This window comes from Sus scrofa, chromosome 12 (assembly GCF_054392235.1).
Source record: "Sus scrofa isolate SSC_HxYL_T2T_F1_AM1 chromosome 12, Sscrofa_HxYL_maternal_Yorkshire_Landrace_v2.0, whole genome shotgun sequence".
Taxonomy (NCBI): domain Eukaryota; kingdom Metazoa; phylum Chordata; class Mammalia; order Artiodactyla; family Suidae; genus Sus; species Sus scrofa.
The window spans coordinates 50,147,638-50,163,303 of record NC_139394.1 but is presented as its reverse complement, the minus strand read 5'-3'; the positions used below and the strand labels follow the sequence as shown (position 1 = coordinate 50,163,303).

Here is a 15,666-nt window from a genome sequence, read left to right as displayed (position 1 = left end):
TCAAAAAAAAAAAAAAAAAAACAAGGTACAGAGTAGCTACTTACTAAATGATGTTGCAAACCTTCACCTTTAGATTCCTAAAGTGATACCAAACAGTTGATGATTTTTAAAAAGGCTTAATTTAGATAATAAATGCTTTTTATTAGAAAAGGTGAAGTTTCCAAGACTTGCCTGAGTGGAACAAAGAAACAGTAGAAGCTCTTTTCAATAAGGTATTATTGATACTAGAACCAGTTAGTACTGGTAGCTCTAGTCCTTTCAAGATTCCACAGTAACTGAAAAAATACGGATTAGTATTTCAGAATCTTGGACAATATTATTGACTTCACTGACTTCATACTTTTTGTCTGGCTGATGGGTATCAGAGGAATGGGTGTTTCACTTGGTTCAAAAATGTATATTCTGTCTCTCTCTCTCTCTCTTTTTTTTTTTTTTTTTTTTTTTTTTTTTTAGAGCTCCCCATGTAGCATATGGAGGTTCCCAGGCTAGGGATCTAATCAGAGATACAGCTGCTGGCCTACGCCACAGCCACACCAGATCCAAGCCTCGTCTGCAACCTACACCACAGCTCATGGGAACGCTAGATCATTAACCCCCTGAGCAAGGCCAGGGATCAAACCCGAAACCTCATGGTTCCTAGTCAGATTCATTTCTGCTGCGCCATGATGGGAACTCCCCAAAACAGACATTCTGAGTCAGACTTATAGAAGAGAGAAAATACTTCTTTTCATTTTTCCTCATTAGAGAGAATTTGGAAATTACAGCACAAAGAAGAAAGAAAATGAAATTGCCCATAATCTCCCTCTATCCCTGAGCAAATAATAATAATGGTAATATTAATATTAATAATAATGGTAATAATAATAATGGTAGGCCCTGGCACATGGTAAAGGCTCATAAAATATTAATTCTTAGTGTGTACAATATAACCACAATTTTAAGATAATGTATAATAAACAAATGTATGTTGGTTTATAGAAAAAGACTAAAGGCTGTAGGTCAGAATATTAGTAATGATAGAAGGATTTTCATTAATTTTTATTTTCTCTGTGTATTTATGTATTTTCCAGATTTTTCTCTCTAGTGAAACTGAGGTAGAAAGTATGTTTGTGTTGTAATGCCTTTTCCACTCCCTCTTCTTCCCTAAGTTGACTAGAAAAGCCAGAAAAAGAATGCTGAGGATATAGGGACAATGTATGCCAAAACGGAGGTACATGCTCTCCTGTGAATAGTTTATATTTTGAAATACGAAAAAGATAGAGACAGGAACATAGGTGTATGTTGCCTCCAATGTGTGTCAGACGTTGTGCCAGGCAGTTCATAGATGGTGTCTCACTTAATTCTCATAAAAACCTCATGAGGCAGATAGTATTATTGTTCTCATTTTATAGAGAAGGAAACAGGCTCAGAGAAGAGAAGGAATTTGTTTACAGTCATTTGCCACTAGTAGGTAGCACAGCTGGGCTTAAAACCAAGGTGTGCCTGCTCTCAAACCACCCTGTCCCAACAACCGTGAAGGATTGGGAGAAAGACTGCTGAACTAGGGAATCGAACCCATACATACAGGTGCTAAAATTTGTTCTAAAAAAAATAAAAATAAATAAGTAAAAATTTTTTTAAATAAATAAATAAATAAAAATAAAATAAAAAGGGAGTTCCCGTCGTGGCGCAGTGGTTAACGAATCCGACTAGGAACCATGAGGTTGCGGGTTCAGTCACTGCCCTTGCTCAGTGGGTTAACGATCCGGCGTTGCCGTGAGCTGTGGTGTAGGTTGTGGACACGGCTCGGATCCCGCGTTGCTGTGGCTCTGGCGTAGGCCGGTGGCTACAGCTCCGATTCGACCCCTAGCCTGGGAACCTCCGTATGCCTCGGGAGCGGCCCAAGAAATAGCAAAAAGACAAAAAATAAATAAATAAATAAAATTAAAAAAAAAAATTTAAAAATTTGTTCTTAGCTAATATTTATTTTTAATAGTAGATTGAAATGTATAATTTTCTACCATAGCTATGTCTTGGAAAAATGGTGGGGAGCGTGGTTAAGAATTATAATCCCAGTCAAGGCAGGGATACCTTGGCTGATTGACAGGGAAATGGCACAGGTGTTCGCAATGCTCTGCAGGGTTCATTAGAAACTTCGCCCAAGTGGTGCGGAGCGCCAAGGTTGTGGGGTCAGAGCATCCTTCTTTGGAGATTACACTGAAGCTATTTTTGCAGCCAGTGATAAGGCTTTAGGCAGCAAGGGCAGGCAGGATGCCTGAAGGCTTAGTCCATTTCCATCTCCAAATAAGGAAGTACAGAGCAGATACCTTTCCTCAGTAGGTAGGAGGGAAAGATGAGACAGAAAGTGCTCTCTGTTAGCCTCACTCATGTTCTGTGTAATATGAAATAATGCTTTTAGAGAGAAGCATCTAGTTATGTTGAACTGGTACCTTTCTAGTAATTGGGGAATAATCTTCCTAGTTTGACTTCATAATAAAGTTCCAGGAGTAATTTTTATTTTTAAGAGAGTCAGAAGACTTACGGAAGCAACATAATCAAGCAGGTAGACTGTTAGGCTGAGCCGAGAGTTCTGGTTTTCTTGCCAGTGTTCGTGATGGTTGGCCTGACATTTAACCTTTCAGCTGTTTATTTCCTTTATCTGTAAATTGAAGATAATAATTTCAGAGATGTTGTGAGATCTTTAGTGAAAAAGAAAACATTTTGGATAGAGTACTCTGGGTAGTTAATCCTTGGAACCCATTTTGGAAGAGAATTTGCTTCATTGAGGAAGGCAGAAATCACTCTTCCCTCTCTCTCATTTTCTAGAACTGCAATAACAAATGGCCAGCACAGGGTAGTATTTTTAAGCTACAGAAGACCCAGTTCAATAGTAGGTCACACCCCTGGTCTCCCCAGCTTGGTGTTCTTGCTCAGCAAGTAGCACTAGGGGTGCTTGATGAGAAATGGTCCTCCATTAAAAGCATTACTCTCTGTATGGCCTATTCGTCTTTACTCCTTGGATCTATATACGTGAATATATTTACAGGCTTTTAAACATGTACAATTTCTTTAATAATTTCTACATGTTTACATTCTATATATTCTGCAAAGGAACTTTTTTAAATATAGTATTCTTTTTTCCATGCCTCCAAAATATAAATTTGAGGGTAACAAAGGGAAGGCCTGCCAATTTGGAAACATATTCAAATGTATATTCATTAACTTGGTCGAATTCCTGCCTAAGAAAAATCATCATTTCTCTCTTACCAGACCAACTGAACGTGAGCGAACAGAAAGGCTAATTAAAACCAAATTAAGGGAGATTATGATGCAGAAGGATTTGGAGAACATCACATCCAAAGAGGTAAGTGACCTTGAGTCTAGAAATAGAATAGACTCAAAGCTAGAAATAGAATAACAATGTGTGGATCTAGAAATGGTGAGCAATTGAAAGTACAGAGGGACTTTGCAGAGACTAGTACAGTATGTCATCTTTGTTTCAGATACGAACTGAGTTGGAAATGCAGATGGTGTGCAACTTGCGAGAATTCAAGGAATTTATTGATAATGAGATGATAGTGATCCTTGGTCAGATGGATAGCCCTACACAGATATTTGAGCACGTGTTCTTGGTAAGTCTAGGGCCACTTTATTTATTTTTTAAAATTTATTTGGCCACGCCTGCAGCATGTGTAAATTCCTGGGCCAGGGATTAAACCTTTGCCACAGCAGCTACCCAGGCCACTGCAGAGACAACACTGGATCCTTAGCCCCCTGCACCACAAGAGAACTCCTCCTAGGACTACTTTAAAGGGGTGTGCTGAAGCTAGTTCGTAAAACTCATGGGGGGCAATTGTCAGGTTTTATTATATTTAAATAAAGTGTAATTTTCATTAGAAACAAAAGTAATACTCAAAACTTCATCGCATCCTAATTATTTTACTATATTTTATTATTACTTGCACTCTTAAGGTTATTTACATCTGTTGTATGGTGGAGATGTTGTATAATAGTGTACTTCTACTCATCTTTCCCAATTCCTCAGTGATATCAGGTGACCATAGTGGGAAAATTCACACCAAAGAAATTGGAGAATGTTACAGACAGATCAAGGCTTCCCCCCCCCCCCCCGCAACAGATCATCTGATCTTGATAATAGTCAAAGGCACAAAACAGACCAGTCTCCAGTAGTTTTATGCAGTGTATCCCAATAGAATGATCCTTTGAGGTCGTGCTTTCAAATCTGCCAAATGTGTCTAAGATTGGATGTGTCTGAGCAGAGCAGAGTAGAAGTACTTGGAACAGAGACTACTGGACTTTTAAAACATTTGGAACCTTGTATCTACATTTTGAGTCCCTCAGTTACCTTTTTTTTTTTTAAATGAGAGTTTCAATATTTATTTCAGATTCTTGGTTTTGGGGTGGGGTTTTTTGTGGCTTTTTTTTTTTTTTTTTTTTTGTGCCACACAGTACATGGAAGTTCCTGGGCCAGGGATTGAACCTACGCCACACATCAGCAATCAGAGCCACAATGGTGAGACCACAAGCACCTCAACCTGCTAGTCCATCAGAGAACTCCCTCAATTACTTTTTCATTACCAAATCTTTAGTGACTTAAAACTGTTCTTCATGGTGCCTGAATATTCAGTGACTTGTAATTAGCCCAAGGAGACCTCTCCCAGATGGATTAGGAAAGCCTCTAAAATTCTCAGACTTAGTTACCTCGCAAATGTTAAGGACTTCCAGTTTTCATCTGTACATGGTGGTAGTGGGAACAAGGACAATAAGAATAATTAAAATCAGTGGGAACACCAAAACTTTATTTTTGCTTCCAGTTCCCACATGCTTTGACCAAAAATGCTAACAAGGAATTAAATTGATTGGCTTGAATTTCACTTCTTTTCTCTGGTAAGGACATTTTGTGAACTGTGAAATGATTAGAAGCTGGGAAACAGGAGAGAAGAGGAATAAATGCACAGGAACTGACTAAACTGGATCATCTCATCCTGAATATGAGTTTATTTCACCAAGCGGTCAGACTTCATGCCACGGAAGGCTTGTGCCCTGAATTAACTTGTTGACACTTTGGAGTATGTGTTCTTGTCCAGTGATTCATGGTGGTGTGTAGCTATGAAATTACTCATGAAAAGCTGTGAGCTGGGAGGGGAGCTTCTTTTCCATTACTTTAACTTGACGAGTGTGTGTTGCCATTTCTGGATGTAGATCATACGGCAAAACTGTCGTTGACCTTTCCATTTGCATAGCACCTGGTTTTGTTGTCTTTTGTGTACAGTTCTGTGAGGGCTCAAGTATTCCCTGCCCTTGTATCCTTGGCAAGAATTTTGGTGTTGTCCATAGAAAACTTATGAGTCACTCATTCAAATGGACCCTGCCCCCAACTGTCTCCATGTAACATGACTGATTTTTATGAAGGGCAAGTGCCTGTGGCCAAAAATAACTCATTAGAAAGTGACCAAAGCTGTAAACTTGGAAGTTGCTTTCACATTGAGCTTGGATCTTAATACCTAAAAGGATGTAGATATGATGAATACCAAATTCTTTTTTTTAATGATTTTTTTTTCTGTTATATTTGGCTTACAGTGTTTTGTCAGTTTTCTACTGTACAGCAAAGTGACCCAGTCGCACATAAATATATTGAATATCAAATTCAGTCAGCATCTGTTTAATTTCAAACATATTTCCCTGTGTCTCTGGTGCCACCCCCTCAATAACTACCTTTTCCATACCCCTTCCTCAAATGGTGCTGTTTTAGGACATGTAAACAAAATTTAATAATATTCTAAGCAGAAAGAACAATCTGATTCTCCTCCAAATTAGTCCCTCATCAGCTACAAATGCATTTATGTGAGTATTTGTACCAATAGATTCATCCTGTTATTTCATCATTATTGGCATAGTCTTCTGTCTTGGGTTTTTCTCTTATTACAAAAATAGTTCATATTCATTGTAGAAAATTTAGACCACTTTAGAAGACAGCAAGTGAAATTTAATCAACACCAAGAGAGATGAGCACAGTTATCTTTCATTATGTAATATTGCCTTCCAGTCTTTTTTACTTTTTTATATTTATCTATGTACATTTTAAAAAAAAAAAGGAAAATGTATTCAGCTTCAAATGTAATTCTGTTTTCTTGAGACTAGACATGTTCTTTGCATTGAAGACATTTTTCTTATTTGGGGAAAAAAAACTTCCAAACTGGAGAATCCTGAAATTTAACCCTTATCTAGCAAAATAAGTGCACAAACAGGTCATCTAAACATCTTACTGTACTTCTTCCTTGATGGCTTCCTCCCTTTGTTTGTACCACCATATCCTGTGTCCAAATCCCTATCTTTTCTCTAGTGCCTTGCTGGGTTTCCCAGCAGTTGACACGGAAAAAGAGGTCTTATCCAAGCTGCAAGTGGTGGTGTTAATTTTCTGCAAAGTCATTTCATCTTGTGCATAGCTGCCGTGCCTGGAGTGCAAGCAGATTGTGTGAAGGGAGGCAGCAGGATTTCTTCCCTCCCTTTGGAAGAATGCTTGGCCCTGTAGTGCACTGCACAGAGATGTTTATTTGGAAAGGTATCCAGCTGATATGGAGAAGAAAAGTATAGAGCATAGTTTAAAGAAAATCTGCAGTGAGAGGACAGGATTGACTAGTTGGGAGCCAGGGTATTTCCAGAAAAAGAAGTTCTTCTACACCCTTCAGAGTGTTTTACTTCTCCGAGCTGGAAGCCTTTGCCCAACCAAATCTCAGTATCAGCATCTCTCCTGGAGGCTGTCCGATTTGGCTGAGAAAATGCTAGATATGAACAGAGATCCTTTGCAGAACAGCAAGCAGCTTTCTTAGCTAGACAAGGGGAAAACAGGAATATTGGATGGACAACCAGTCATTTAAAGTAGTCAGGGGATGCTCCCGTCGTTGCTCAGTGGTTAATGAACCCGACTAGGAACCATGAGGTTGCAGGTTCAATCCCTGACCTCACTCAGTGGGTTGAGGATCCAGCATTGCCGTGAGCTATGGTATAGGTTGCAGATGTGGCTCAGATCCTGCATTGCTGTGGCTCTGGCGTAGGCTGGCAGCTATAGCTCAGAATTGACCCCTAGCCTAGGAACCTCCATATGCCTCCAGTGCAGTCCTAAAAAAGACAAGAAAAAAAAAAAAAAAAAAAGGAGTCAGGGAGTTCCCTGGTGATTCATCAGGTTAAGCAAGCAGCATTGTCACTGCTATGGCTCAGGTTTGATCCCTGGCCCAAAAACTGGTGTGGCCAAAAAAATTAATAAATGTTTTAAATTAAAAAACTTTTCTTTAAATAGTCATTCTTTTAATGCTGATTGTTATCTTCTTCAAAGTTTGACATTACAAATCCTTTTGAAATACAGTTTTCTTTTCAAAGAACAATTCTCATATTCATGATTTTTGCTCCTCAGCTGGAGATGTATAGCATAAACTTCGAAGAAAAAGTGAATAGATCTTGTGCCTGGTTGCCACAGTAAAGTGACTCACAGCATTGAAGCTGTAGTTATGGTGTGATGAAGGTTTGGCAGGAATACCAAACCTTGAAGATGATGTCAAGTTGTATTGTTCTTAGCAGAACCCAGAGTACAGTCCTCCTCCTTTACCATAAATGTGCTCTCCTATTTTCCTTGGAACATCCAGACCCCAGAAAGGCAATTTCCTGAGGATAACGTTTGAAAAGAAATCATTTACTTGAGTCTTTGGGCCAGAGTACAGGGTGGGTGAATTGGAGTGAAAGATGGAAGTGAACTTATTTAAAAATGTATTATAGTTTGAAGAATTCATTTTATATTTTATCATACAATTAAAATATGCTTCCCATAATTACACAGAACCTAGTGAAAACCCCCATGGAATTTTGTTATTGTGAGCCTGAAAAGCATAGGAGAAAAAATACTGAGTCCATGGAGGACCCCAGGGGGCTAATATGCATGACATTTTCATTGAGGACAGAAAAGTAATTACACCCTGTTGATTCCAGTTCTTTCAGGTTGGACCTGAAGCAGCTCTAAGCACAGCCCAAGTTCCTTTGTATGGCCTTCATGGAGTCACTACCTGATGCTTTTAATTTATTTTGTTTCTGTATTTGTGTCATTTCAGATTGTCAGATTGAAGTTTCTCTGGACAGGTAGATGAAATTCATAGACTTTTCCCATCACGTCAGGGTTATTTCCGTCTAGCTAGACAGAATTCTGCAGAGGATTTAGATTTCTAAATTAAGAAGTGAGGTGGTCACATTTCCCTGGCTGCAATTTAGCCACTCAACCCTTATTGCTTGGCTTCTGTCTCCTTGAAAGTCCTCCTTTTTTTTTTTTTTTTTTTTTTTTTTTTTTTTTTTTTTTTTTTTTTTTTTAATAGTTCTTGCCTTTCTTTGGTGTGGAAGCCAGTTTTCTAAGCCTGAACACAGAGCCTTCAGAACCTCCTCTATTATTTTAAAGCAAGTCAGGTGAGCCCTGATCTATAGAGAAGGTCAGTTGTCCATCACTTACTTACAGACCTTTGGAACTTCAGTGCAGCATCCTTGAGATCTCCTTGTTCATTGGCCAAATTACAGTTCACTTTGTAGTACGAAGATAGTGCTTGCATAACACTTGGCAGTTTTCATAGTGCTTCATTTACTTATCTCACTTGACCATTTATTCAGTAAGCAATTGTTGATCCTCTTTATTGAGCCAGGCATGAGGCTAGATATTTGTGCAGTCTGATCTAATTCCATAAGATAGGAGCGGGGACCATATCAGATACTCATAGAAGGCCAATGGAGTAAGGATACAAAGGTGACCCCTAGATTCGACAGCTAGAAGAAGTCATTAGTAACATTAGTGGGAGTGATGAGGGCAGAAGCCACGGTGCTGGGTTGATATTCATGGGAAATAAGGAATCATAGAAAGTGAGTATTAGATGTATTTCTGTGAATCTTGGCCATGAAAGGAAAGTGAAGAGGACAGTGTCTAGAGGACGATTTAGGATGGGAAGTGGGGGTTTCCATTTTAATATGAGGGAAACTGGGAGGAGGGCAGGTTGATTCGTAAACAGTAAAAAACAGTTCTGGAGGCTGGAACACTGAGATCGGGGTGCCTGCGTGGTTGGGTGAGGCCCCCTTCCAGGTCACAGTCTTCTCTTTTGTATACTTCACTGGCAAAAAGAATGGGGAGAAAATTTATATTTGTAGTTTGAGGAGAAGGTGCCTATTAGATACATAGGACTAGGATAGGAGGAGTGTTTCTTTTTACAGATAAGGAAAGTGAAAACAAAGAGGTTAAGCAGTTTGCCCAGTGCCCCACAGCAGCAGGGTGCACTTGAACCTGAGTCTTCTAATGCTAAATTCCATTTAATGCATAATTCTGAAACCAGTTTTTATTTGTAAATATTTGCCTTTTCAAGAGACATGAACAGATAGTTCAAAGATAAAAAATGGACCTGGAACATTGAAAAGTTGCTCACTTTTAAGAGAAATGCAAATTAATATTACACTGAGATACACTGATCCGTTTGGAAAAGCGTCAAAAGCTTCATCACACGTTTTGTTGGCAAGGCTATGGGGAAAGGGCAGAGTGGGTTTGAGGATATACTGTAAAATGAAGAAAGCAACAAAAGTATAGTAGTATAGTACTTTGTGTAAGTCAGAAGTGGTAGTAAGTATATGTTTGCTTATATTTTTTTTGAAATAGAACACAGATAGAGTAAGCCAGAGACTAATTTAAAAAATGGTTACCCACATGGGGATTGAAAAGATGGGAATGGTAGCGAGACTTCAGGTTTACTCTTTAATAAACTTTTAACTTTCAGCCGCATAAGATTTTTGTATATTCAAAAAAAATGGAAAGCATGGAAAAAGCACACCCTAAAATTGAATATAAACAGGAGCAAATGAACCCAAATATATATCAAATCGATAAACCTCACAGAAAGTAAGTAATTCAAATAACTGAAGCATAATACTCTGACTGTACATCTTAGTGGGCTATAATAAGGGAAGAAAAGAAATGCGGAGAAAAATTGAACTTAATAGGTTTGTTGTAAGTTGTTGGGAACCAAAGTCCTCACTGTGGAGTAGGGAGATAAAAATGCTAGTGGAGAAGCGAGGATTGGAAGGGCCAGTGTAAGCTCAGTACTTAAAAATATTTCCTGATAGGTGTGATTGCTGACAAGGTTTAGGAACAATGATACCCAGTACTTAGGAGCATACTTAACTAATGCCCAGATTGGGATTTTGATAGATTTTTCTGCACTGAAAGAAACTACAGCTTCTTGGGGAAATGGCTGATTGTACTCAAAAAGTGAATGTACAATAGTTTTTTGTACCACAAAACACAGAAATGCTTAAAGACTAACAGAGTCATATCAAAAGGAGCCTGTCTGAAAGGATTCCCACTGACTGAATTCCAGGCAATTTTCATGTCCTAAAAAAAAAAAAAAAAAAAAAAAAGATGGTAATGGATTATAGTGTTCTAAATACGGAGTTCCTGTTGTGGTGCAGCAGAAACAAATCTGACTAGTATCCATAGGATGTGGCCTTGATCAGTAGGTTAGGATCCAGCGTTGCTGCAAACTGTGGTGTAGGTCGAAAACTTGGCTCGGATCCTGCATTGCTGTGGCTGTGGTGTAGACCAGCAGCTGTAGCTCCGATTCGACCCCTAACCTAGTAACTTCCATGTGCCATGGGTGCGGACCTAAAAAGCAAAAAAAAAAAAAAAAAAAAGAATTCTAAATACAAAAAGAATTTGAGTCCGTAGTGACGTTCAGATAAAGGGTGGGGTGATTGATTAGGTGAGACTTTTACAGAATGTCAGTGACCATGTAGAAGGAATCATGGAATTAGAAAATCACCATTTTGTAACCCCCCAGTAAAATAACTAATTTGTACAAGATCAGCAATTGATGCTGAAATCATAGTGTAAAAAGATTGTTTTACCTTGGCTTCCACATGCATCAAAGATTACTCTGGATTAGTAATTAATTTCAAAGGAACCTTTACCTTTGGCAGACACAAAGGTGTCTTCAAAGAATTCGGTCTCAGCATGACAAATAATGGGGCATACTGACATTATATGCCTCGTCATTTGATGCAGTAGGAAGTGTACAACATCTCCCTTGTGACATTCTTGCAAAAAATGTTTGACCTGAATCTAATCATCAGGAAACAGTCAGACAAATCCAGGTTGTGGGAAGCTCTCCAAGATTACATACTTGTATTCTGCAAAAATGTCAATATCATGAAAGACAAAATAAATGCAGGGTGGACTGTTCTAGATTAAAGATAAAGACATGGTGGGAGTTCCCACCGTGGTGCAGCGTGTTAATTAATGATCTGGCATTGCCTCTGTGGCAGCGTGGGTTCAATCCCCGGCCTGGCACAGTGGGTTAAGGATCTGGCATGGGCTTGGGCCATTGCTGTGGCATGGGTTTGATCCCTGACCCAGGAACTTCCACATGCCCCAGGTGTGGCCAAAAATAAATAAATATATACAAATTTTTAAATATGATATATAACGAAAGAAAGGGAAAGGAGGAGAGAGAAAGCAAATATCGCAAAATATTTACAGTTGATAAGTTTACTTCCAGATAATCTATAGAAACCTCCTTTAAATTTTGAATCATGTCTCACTCGTTTGACCATTTCACTCTCTCCCCCTGCGTGTGCCTGCATGCGCACACACACACACCCTACCACTTCCATCTTCTTAGATGCAACATAATGCACTAGAAAGAGTGTGAATTTTAGAATGAATTCCAGTTTAGTTCATAATACCACTGTTCATTCAATGGATGTTTATTCAATAGCTGCCGAGAGCCAGACACTGTGCAGGAGTTTCCATAGAGAACAAGAGACCTGGTTGCTGCCCTCAAGAAGCTTACATTATAGTGGAGAAGAAAGGCAGTAGATAAGCACATCAATAAATATACAAGTAAAAATAGTGATACATTTTATTGAAGTAATCAGAGTACTATAAATAAGAATAACGAATGACATTTTACTTAGATTGGACAATTGTCAAAGACACCTTTCCAGCAGAGTGATCTTGAGCAAAAATTATTTGAATTCTATGAGGGTTGGTTTTTGTATCTGTAAAACATGAGGATAACTTTTTACTTTATCATTTGTGGAAACTGAATATGGTAGCATAAAGCACATAGAGAGGAAACTTGTAAATGTTATTGACCTTCTTTTTAGAAACACTGCTGCTTCCCTCGCAGGACTCCTTTTCAGATATCATATTTGGTTCATTTGCTAATAATCCCTAACCTTGTCTTTTTTAATCCACAGGGCTCGGAATGGAATGCCTCTAACTTAGAAGATTTACAGAACCGAGGGTAAGCACACAGAGCAATTGCCGACACCTCCATGTGTCAGAAATCACTGTTTTATCTTTACATTTTCCAGTCAAAGAAGTGTCGGTAACCTTAAGCTTAAGTGTTGCGAGTTGCTTCTAGCTGGGTTTTTGGGGGGTTTTTTGTTTGTTTGTTTTTTGCACTCCTGAAGAATATGGAAGTTTGTGGGCCAGGGATTGAACCCAAGCCATAGCTACAGCAACACTGAATCCTTTAACCCACTGCACTAGGCCAGGTGTTGAACCCATGCCTCTGCAGCAACTGAGCCGCTGCAGTCAGATTCTTATTGGGTGTAATCTAAAAATTAAAACAGCTTCTCTTCCATTCTTTCATCCCCCTGCTTCCCAAGAAAGATTTCTTGGGCAATTTCAGTGGAAAGGCTTTCATAAACAAATATGCAAGCCTTTCGTACTGTTTAAAACCAAATCCAGTTATTGATTTCCTTTTTTAAAAATTAACTTCATGGAGTTCCCATTGTGGCTCAGCGGTTAATAAGCCCAACTAGTATGCATGAGGACACAGGTTTGATCCCTGGCCTTGCTCAGTGGGTTAAGGATCTCGCATTGCCGCGGGCTGTGGTATAGGTCCCCAACACAGCTCGGATCCTGAGTTGCTATGGCTGTGGTGTAGGCCAGCAGCTACAGCTCTGATTTGACCCCTAGCCTAGGAACCTCCATATGCTGCAGGAGCAGCCCTGAAAAGGGGGGGAAAAAAAAAAGTTAACTTTGGGGTATTTTTTAAGAGCAGTCTAAGGTTCGCAGCAAAATTGAGGGGAAGGTAGAAATATCCCGTACCCTCAACCCCCACACATTCATAGCCTCACCCACTATCAACATCCCCACCAGCATGATGCATTTGTTACAAATGATGAACCTACATTAACACATCATAACCACCTAAAGTTCATAGTTTATGTTAAAGTTCACTCTTAGTGTTATATGTTCTGTGGCTTTGGACGAAGGTATAATGACCCAGTATCCATCATTATGGCATCATACAGAATGTTTTCACTGCCCTGAAAATCCTCCTTGCTCTGTCCATTTGATCCCCACCCCCGTCCCCTAGCAACCACTGAACTTTTTTATTGTTTCTGTAATCTGTGGTTCCTATTTTTATGTAAGAGTACACAGAACTGCATATGTTGGGTTCACAGCTCTTCATTCAACATTTATTGAGCAACTTCTGTGGGCCAAAAACAGTACTAGATGCTAGAGAGCCAATGAAAAATAAGCCTTAGTCCCTATTCTTTTATAGAAAGGTGCTTAAAGACTAAGTAGGTTATAAATGTAAAATGGACAGTGTAAAATTGAACAAGAAGACCTGCTTTGTATTAAAAATATGTTCCTTTGCCACAGGTATAGCCCTTAAAAACATACATAAATAAATAAATAAATAAATATTCCTAAGCAGCAAGATTATGACTTTGATTGTAGCAGTTGAGACCACAGTGAACATTCAGCAGGCAAAAAGCAGCCATTCATTCTTCCCTTTTCACTTCTTTTCGGCTATTAGCTAATGCCTAACTCTTTCGCTGAACTTGGCCTTAGGAGGTCAGATCATCCTAATAAAAGAAAGCCATGCCTGGAAATTGACCATGTTAACTCTTCATTTTGGACAGAGATAAGACCTACGGAGACTCACAGATAGTGACGACTCCCTGGCTGTTTGCTGGCTGCCTGTTTTCACAGCTACAAGTCAGCCTTCTGGTTATCTTTAACATGATTAGATGCGTACTTCCTACTTCTCCCTCAGAAGAAAGAAAGCCAAATGATTATACAAAAAGTTCTGGGGGGTGGGGGTGGAAATCTAGTTATTTAATTTTAAAATATGAAAGTAAATAGAATTTGGAAATTTTAAGTTGCTAAGGATTGAATCGAAGAGTTCTTAAAAGCAGAGGCTGTATCTTAGTTTGTATGAAACATACCTAGCTCAGAGCTTTATACCAAAAGGTGCTCAGTAAATGTGAAGGAATGATATAGCAATTGACAGACTCTAACCTATAAGAAACTAGCACCTGATACAGTGTTAATGTAAAAATCTGAATGTGATAGAGCAGTACCTGCCGAATGCATTAGAATCACTGCATTTAGAATCGTACACGCATACTTTTTAACTTTTGACTTGTATCTCTAGCTGGAGATAAGACCTGTTCATCTCATTTACTGCTTATAAGGCTAAATTATAAAACAGATAAATTTATTTATCTTTAAAAGACGAGTATGGTTAGATGCTCAGATTTCCATTTGGATCTTGTTTCTTAAATTCACTGGCACTTAAACTATAATCCCTGAATATAGTTCAAGGATCTGTACACAAAACATTTGCATTGCCCTCTGTGGATGAATTAAGGGATTTTCAAGCGTAATTTTGACAGTAAGGTCACATTTTCCTAATCCACTAACTTTAAAACTAAGTGCTAGTCCTTATAAAGATGGCAACGAAGTTTCAAGGGGTACCATTTCCAATTGGCAGAGGTACCATTTCCAATTGGAAGAGGCTACCTAGAATTCTGTAATTAAAAAAGATTGGGAAACTCTCTCCTGCTATAATGGGTTTGGGGATGGGATTGGGGATGAGAAGGTTGTTCGTTTTTATTTTAAATTTAAAAAGAGGAAGTATTCTTGCCCTTTTTTTCCTGACAGTTTTGAGATACAATTCACATACTATACAGTTCACCCTTTTGAAATGTATACTTAAGTGGTCTTTCCTAAATTCACATCTTTCAACCCAGAAAGAAAGCCTGTACCCTTTAACAGTCACCCCCATTTTCCTTCCTCCTCCCAGCTCTTAGAAACTACTAATCTACTTTTTGTCTTTATAGATGTACCTATTCTGGACATTTCATTTACATGGAATTACACAATATGTGACCTTTTAAGAATAGTTTGTTTCACTTAACATTGTATTTTCAAGGTTCATCAGTGTTTTAGCATGTATTAGTACTTCATTCCTTTTTATTGCCAAATAATATTCCATTATATGGGGGGGTATACAGATACTACATTTATTTATCCGTTTATCAGTTGATGGACACATGAGTTGTTTCCACTTCTTGGCTATTAGGAATACAGTTATGACCATTTGTACGAATCTTTGGGTAGACATATGTTTTCATTTTTCTTGAGTTTATACTTAGGAGAGGAATCACTGGGTCATATGGTAACCTTTTGGGGAACTGCTGGAGTACAGTTGCATGGTGCTTGCTTTTTAAATTAAAAAGGAAAAAATCCTAGAAATGAACTTTGATGCTATGTTAAAACAGATTCAAATCATGTCCCAGAAAAATTCTGGTCACTTGACCTTAACCACAGACTTGGTTAGCTGTGGCTCTCCC

The 15,666-nt window shown here is 38.6% G+C and overlaps 1 protein-coding gene across 13 annotated transcripts in view; it reads left to right on the top strand.

Annotated features, from left to right (window-relative positions):
- The window catches only part of SSH2 (slingshot protein phosphatase 2), a 267,869-nt gene that overhangs the window by 225,875 nt on the left and 26,328 nt on the right, over positions 1–15,666 (top strand). For all 13 annotated transcript variants that reach the window (XR_014821493.1, XR_014821492.1, XM_084985385.1 and 10 more), the window contains 3 exons: positions 3,250–3,343; positions 3,483–3,611; positions 12,268–12,314. Coding sequence is in view for 11 of the 13 variants with exons in the window: in XM_084985385.1 (XP_084841511.1) it covers positions 3,250–3,343; positions 3,483–3,611; positions 12,268–12,314 (270 nt within the window). In the remaining 2 variants the exon portion in view is untranslated. The remainder of the gene's footprint in view (positions 1–3,249; positions 3,344–3,482; positions 3,612–12,267; positions 12,315–15,666) is intronic.